The following is a 6,671-nucleotide window of genomic DNA, read 5'->3' as shown; positions in this document are numbered from 1 at the left end:
ATGTTTTTGAAGGCGGGCAGAGGGAAAAAGGTCCCCCCAGTGAGGGTCTATGAGCCTGATTGTGTAGTTCTGATGGAGCCCCCTTTGAGCAAGAGGAACCCGCCAGAGCTGAGATTAGCGGATTTGGCAACGGCTCAGGCCCAGCCGCATCAGAATATGACAGGCTTCCCGGCGCTGGCCAGCCCGCCCGCCCACTCCCAACTCCGCGCTGCTACCGCGCACCTCCACCCGCGGGACCTGGGTACTGACCCCGGCGTGGCCGTCACTGCGCTTGGACCCGAGCACATGGCCCAGGCGAGCGCTCAGAGCCTCAGCCCTCCTTCCCAGGTGCTCCCGGCGCCGTCCGAGGCTCCAGCGGCTGCTGCCCGCACTGTGGCCGTAGTCGCGCAACCAGGCTCCGGCACCTACCCCGGCGGCGGGGGCAGCAGTGGCGCGCAGTCCTCCGCGCCCCCGCCCCCAGCCCCTCCTCTTCCTCCCTCCCCTTCACCCCCTCCTCCTTCCCCTCCCCCGCCTCCTCCTTCTGCCCTCTCGGGCTACACCACCACCAACAGTGGCGGCGGCGGCAGCAGCGGCAAAGGCCACAGCAGGGACTTCGTCCTCCGGAGGGACCTTTCCGCCACGGCCCCCGCGGCGGCCATGCACGGGGCCCCGCTCGGAGGGGAGCAGAGGTCCGGCACCAGCTCCCCCCAGCACCCGGCCCCGCCTCCCCACTCGGCCAGCATGTTCATCTCTGCCAGCGGCACCTACGCGGGCCCGGACAGCGGCGGTGGCCCGGCGCTCTTCCCCGCGCTGCACGACACTCCAGGGGCTCCCGGCGGTCACCCGCACCCGCTCAACGGCCAAATGCGTCTGGGGCTGGCGGCGGCGGCAGCAGCCGCGGCTGCTGAGCTGTATGGCCGAGCAGAGCCGCCCTTCGCTCCACGCTCTGGGGACGCGCACTACGGGGCGGTGGCTGCCGCTGCGGCCGCCGCCCTGCACGGCTATGGAGCCGTGAACTTAAACCTGAACCTGGCTGCAGCGGCGGCCGCAGCGGCAGCGGGGCCTGGGCCCCACCTGCAGCACCACGCGCCGCCTCCGGCGCCGCCGCCGCCGCCGGCGCCCGCGCAGCACCCGCACCAGCACCACCCCCACCTCCCAGGGGCAGCCGGGGCCTTCCTGCGCTACATGCGGCAGCCAATCAAGCAGGAGCTCATCTGCAAGTGGATCGACCCCGACGAGCTGGCCGGGCCGCCACCGCCACCGCCCCCGGCCGGCGGCGCCAAGCCCTGCTCCAAAACTTTCTGCACCATGCACGAGCTGGTGAACCACGTCACGGTGGAGCACGTGGGCGGCCCGGAGCAAAGCAGCCACGTCTGCTTCTGGGAGGACTGTCCACGCGAAGGCAAGCCCTTCAAGGCCAAATACAAGCTCATCAACCACATCCGCGTGCACACTGGCGAGAAGCCCTTCCCCTGCCCCTTCCCGGGCTGCGGCAAGGTCTTTGCACGCTCTGAAAACCTCAAGATCCACAAGCGCACTCATACAGGTGGGTGTCTGTCCCCGGCCGCGCCGCCGCCGCCTCCTCCTGCGCCGCCGCCGCTTCCGCCGCTGCTTCTCCTCCTGCTCCTGCTCGCCTTAATTTTTCCCTCCTTCTGCTGCTTCTCTTCGCATACGTATAACCCGGACATGTGACTTCTTTTTTTTCTCTCCCCCTTTTTTCTATGAATAAGTAATTCGATAGCACACACAGGCCCCGCGCAGGCTTCCCACACGGCGGAGTCTCCAGCGCGCCCTCAGCCCCTCGGCCGGGACCGGCAACGCGCTCCAGCCGCCGCCGCCGCCGCCTCCCCGGAGCAGAAGCAGCAGCAGCAGGAGCAGGAAGGCGCCCAGGACGGTCGGCAGCCCCCATCCGCCCGGCCCCGGGAGGTCGGGGAGGGCCACGGGGAATCAGGGCCAGGGCCGGAGTCGCCCCTGCGGTGCCTCCCTTCCTACAGGTCGCAGACCCTGCGCGGTAGCTGCACCACGGAAAGCGGGGGGGCGGGGGGTGGGAAGGGCGCGTGGGATTTGCTACGGTGTTGGGGCCGCGAGTTGTGGCCCGTCGGAGGGCGGGGGTCTAGTGCCTCCCGGGATGGGTGCGGATGTCAAGAGGAGCCCGCCCTCCGGCCCCGGAGACCTCCGCTCAGTCACACCCCACTCACACACCCCACTCCTAACACCTCCACGTACATGGTCCGAGACCAGTTCACACACACTCCTGCCGGCCTCCTCCACCCCATTTCTGCGACACCCACACGCCCTCATACTTCATATGTGCCCTTACTTCATTTACACACCCGCAGTCACACACGCGCTGTCACACAGCGATCACACACATAGACTTCCCACGCAACCTCGAGTGTGCTGGATGCTGGAGAATTGGGTTTTGTCCTTTTAAGGAAGGTTCTAGTTGGAGGAAGATGAGACCTCTCGTGGTCGCTGAGGCCTAACCCGCCTTGGAACATGGGGGTGCGGAGTCCCCAGCGCCGTGGGGACCCTCCCATCCCACTCCAAGCTCTGCCTTTGGGGCTGCCGTGGCCCGGTGAGGGTGGCTGCAGCATGGGGCGACGGTTTAGCCCCTTAGGGTCGTGTGCCCTCTTTGAACCAAGGAGTTCCTCGGGCGGTAGAGCTGCTGAGCATAGCCGGGATTTATAGGGACAGACAATATTACCCCTCAGAGGACACTTAAGTAACTGGAGTTTACATTCAGTGATCACTTGGCTGATTTATCGGTGCGGTGGTGGCGGTGAGGAGGCAGCCCGGGGGCGTGGGCCGCGACCCGGCCAGCGGCAGTCCGCGGGTGTTAGGGGTGTGTATGACTTATTCTATATGTCCAGGAGCAGCCGCGTCCGGGTGGCCCCAGGCTGGCGCTCCAGGCCTTGCTCCTATGGACTGACACCTCACAGGCCTCCCATGTGGACCTGCAGAAGACCGGCTGGGAGCACGTTGTCCCTTGAGCCTTGTGTTTTTCTAATCCAGATCAATCCACCTTAATGGCTTTTCCAAAAGGAAACTTCCCACGAGGCTTTTATAAAAACTGCCATGGCCCACTAAGCCATCTGCTTGCTCGGTGCCCAGCACTGGGACTGAAGTCCCCGCCCTAACCGAGTTCCCAAAAGGAGGCCCTAAATGAGGCGCATGTGGCCTCCGCCCCTCTCCTTCCCTGGCCTCTGGAGGGGAGTGGACCTTCTTTCCCTGCCCCTCTGCCGGGACCCCACAGCACTGGACAGATTTTGCTCCGTGAGAGAGTGGGGGTGGGGGGCAGGGGACCGGTGGCTGGTTTTCTGGTTCCAAGTTGTGAGAATGATAGAATTTCCTGCTCCCAACTCCTGCTGCTAGCGTGAACCCCACCAGGAAAAGCATGCAGGGATTCCACACACACCCCAACCTGGGATGCTGGCGACTCCCAGTCCAACTCAAACCCGCCCCTGGCCTGGTGTTTTGGCTGTCCTTGGGTCCTCAGCCATTGGACATTGTGTCCAGAGAGGGACAGTTGTGGACTTCTTTCTCTCCCTAGTATAGACTTCTCTCCTTTTGGGGGGTTATCAGGACCCCAGAACAGATTGGTCAAACGGACTAATCCCCAGGTCACTCCTGAAGTCTTCTGTCCTGACCTGTTTGCCCTCAATTGGGTTTACAACCCTAGAGGAAGCTGGCAAGCCCTGAGTGATATCCACAACTCGATTTCCTTTCCGTTACCTTCCCGCAGGCACCAAATCTCCAAAACTCTGTAAATAGTTAAATTCTGATGTGACTCCTCTGTCAGAATCTGGAATGTAAACACTGAGGTCTCTCAGTGTTTCTATTTAGGGGGAATTTACTCAGAGCTCCTGTGGGCCCCCTGAACAACACCAGGCCCTTCTAATACATTTCCTTTTTCTTCTGCTTTGTCCCTCCACCTTTCCTTTATCCCTAATTTCCAACTTTCTTTCCACTTCCTCTCTCCCTTTACTGACTTTTACTGCTTCTCTCTCTTGTGAGTAGTGGAGGGACTAGCAATGTTCAAAGCTTTACTTTTCACAATCCGGGTTATGTAAGTTGGGCAGAAACCTAAGAATTCTAAACAACATTGACTTGTGCATAGAATGAATAAAACCACATAAGCCTCCCTATTGAAGAAGGTTGATTATCTTATTTTGTTTGTTTTGTAAAAAAAAAAGAAGACTGCTATTTTAAATTAGTATTATCTCCAACTTAAAATGTAATACAAAAATCAGGACAAGTCACTGATGTTTTGGTAGAAAGGAATTAGCTTTGTTTTTGCTGTGACTCATCCCCAAAGAATTTTTAAAGGTTGTGATTTTTTGTGAGTTCTCTGTTTTCCTGCTATTTATAGGTTAAGAGTTGTATTCCAATAATGTCTAATTTCATTTTTAAACAAAGATAGGTAGGGAAAGTTATATTTCAGTCTTCTGGATATTTTTAGATGTGTTAACATATTCTGGCATTGAAGCAGTGGCCATTAGTGAAATATTTTTTAAAACAACAAACACATATTTGTGTGGAGGGAATAAGATTCACCACAGAAATGTATGTGCATTAAACCGATTCTTAATGGTTTTTCTTTTTAAAAATAAGTTATCCAAAACAAAGAAAGATGCCCTACCTAGTATGTCACCAAAGTGGCTGGTGATCTTTTTAGGTCATCTGAATGTCAGAGGAAAATATTATAAAAGAATATGTGATGACTTGTTCAATTATGGATTCAAAATTATAAGTTCATAGATACTAAGGTGAGAGAGAGAGCCCAGCTATGCTGTCAGTGTGAAGTCTTCCCTTTTGTTTTTCAATCCCCAGGAGCAATGGTTAAATTTTTCTGGTTGTGTTATTAAGCATCTCTACTTTTTGGACTAGTGGCCTTGTGTTTAAGTCATAGTGTGCCTGGTGTGGTCAGACCAGCTTAGGGGTAACAGGCCAAAGACCCTGATTTTTTTTAAGTGGTTTTAATGAATAAGTAATGGAGAAAGCTGTTAGAATAAGTGTACTAAAGGCCTAAGGTAAATGATGGATTGTGTGCCGAGGCTGTGGTCTTTGCCCACATGTGATCAGATTCTGTTCTGCCACACTGTCCAGCACCCTGCAAGTTGTGGGGGAAGCTGGCAGAATGCGGAGACCAGCAGCTTATTCTCTGCCCAACCAGCCTTGCAAAAGCTGGTGGTGGGGTTGTGTTTCACAGGTGCCTTTATTTCTAAAGGGAGAATGTTGGATTATTTCCTTTCCTTTCCTAACTCCACATCCTCTCCTGCTGCTCCTTCCCAGCAATGAAATTCTGGGAACACTCTGGAACAAAGTGCCATTATCATCATTTTATTGCATCCCCAGCTTACTTTTAATTTAATGTTATATGTTTTATCTTTCTTCCATTTTTCTTGTTCTCACCTCCACCCGTGACTCTGAGAGTATCTTTTTATCAGTGTTTATCTTGATAGAGGATTTTCTACTTGTATATTTGAGTGTCCCGACCCTGAGATGAATGAGGTTGTTATGAGGGCCCAGGTGGGCTTCAGTGGTACATCCTGGGCCTTGCTTCAACCATGGGGATTTCACCCTGACCCCTGTAGTATCTGGGGGGCTGGCATCTGGCCTCTCAATCCAGATCCAAGCAGAACCTCCAGGCAAGTGGGCCCAGGGCAGTCCTTGCAGCATCTCTTCTCCTGTGCATCTTGGAATATAGGAATTAGGAATAGAAATAAGGCTGGGTGTCAGTCTTTAGGAGAATGGGAAACTCCATCCCCAGTTCTGCTCCAAGATTTCTTTCAAGCTAGTCTCTGGAAAGCCATTGTTAACCTTTCCTGTGTTTCCTTGCAGGGGAAAAGCCTTTCAAATGTGAATTCGATGGTTGTGATAGGAAGTTTGCCAATAGCAGTGATCGAAAGAAACATTCCCATGTCCATACCAGTGACAAGCCCTACTACTGCAAGATCCGAGGCTGTGACAAATCCTACACTCACCCGAGTTCTCTGAGGAAGCACATGAAGATTCACTGCAAGTCCCCCCCACCTTCTCCAGGAGCCCTTGGTTACTCATCAGTGGGGACTCCGGTGGGTGCCCCCTTGTCCCCTGTGCTGGACCCAGCCAGGAGCCGCTCTAGCACTCTGTCCCCTCAGGTGACCAACCTCAATGAGTGGTACGTTTGCCAGGCCAGTGGGGCCCCCAGCCACCTCCACACACCTTCCAGCAACGGAACCACCTCTGAGTCTGAAGATGAGGAAATGTATGGGAACCCTGAAGTTGTGCGGACGATACATTAGAATTTATCATTATTAATAAGTGGGAGTCCTTGGACCATATCCTAACCTGAGACAATGCCGAGCCTGAGACAAACGTGTGACTCAGACTTGCTACTGGTCTAATTAGCCCTATTTATTCAGTATGAAACCCTATGGTGTTTGTACATTTAATTAATTTAATTAAGATATTTGGGCTTTTTTTTTTTTTTTTCTCTCAAAAAAGCAAACAAAAAACAACCAAGCTGGACTTGTACATTGCAGGGAGACAGGGCTGAGGGCGAATTGTACCAAGGAAAATGAATGGAGACATTAACCGAGATACACACTGCCGATACATATATATGTGTGTGCATACGTGTGTATATATATCACACACATATATGCATGTATGTGTATATATTTAAAGGGGGGAGAAGATGAGCATTA

At 54.4% G+C, this 6,671-nt stretch overlaps 1 protein-coding gene across 1 annotated transcript; it reads left to right on the top strand.

The window, feature by feature from the left end:
* On the top strand, positions 1 to 6,266 carry Zic5 (Zic family member 5). The gene is made up of 2 exons (XM_027938946.2): positions 1 to 1,525; positions 5,824 to 6,266. Exons 1-2 carry the CDS (start codon positions 1 to 3, stop codon positions 6,264 to 6,266), a joined length of 1,968 nt encoding a protein of 655 aa, XP_027794747.2.
* Positions 6,267 to 6,671: the final 405 nt, after the last annotated feature.

This window comes from Marmota flaviventris, chromosome 4 (assembly GCF_047511675.1).
Source record: "Marmota flaviventris isolate mMarFla1 chromosome 4, mMarFla1.hap1, whole genome shotgun sequence".
Taxonomy (NCBI): Eukaryota; Metazoa; Chordata; class Mammalia; order Rodentia; family Sciuridae; genus Marmota; species Marmota flaviventris.
The sequence above is the reverse complement of the archived record's forward strand: the minus strand, read 5'-3'. Positions and strand labels throughout refer to the sequence as shown.

Bases quoted from the DNA above. Each gene is read 5' to 3' on its own strand.
- Zic5 (XM_027938946.2), top strand. From the start codon at position 1: ATGTTTTTGAAGGCGGGCAGAGGGAAAAAGGTCCCCCCAGTGAGGGTC. The intron at 1,526-5,823 runs GTGGGTGTCTGT...GTTTCCTTGCAG, and splicing joins CCACAAGCGCACTCATACAG to GGGAAAAGCCTTTCAAATGT.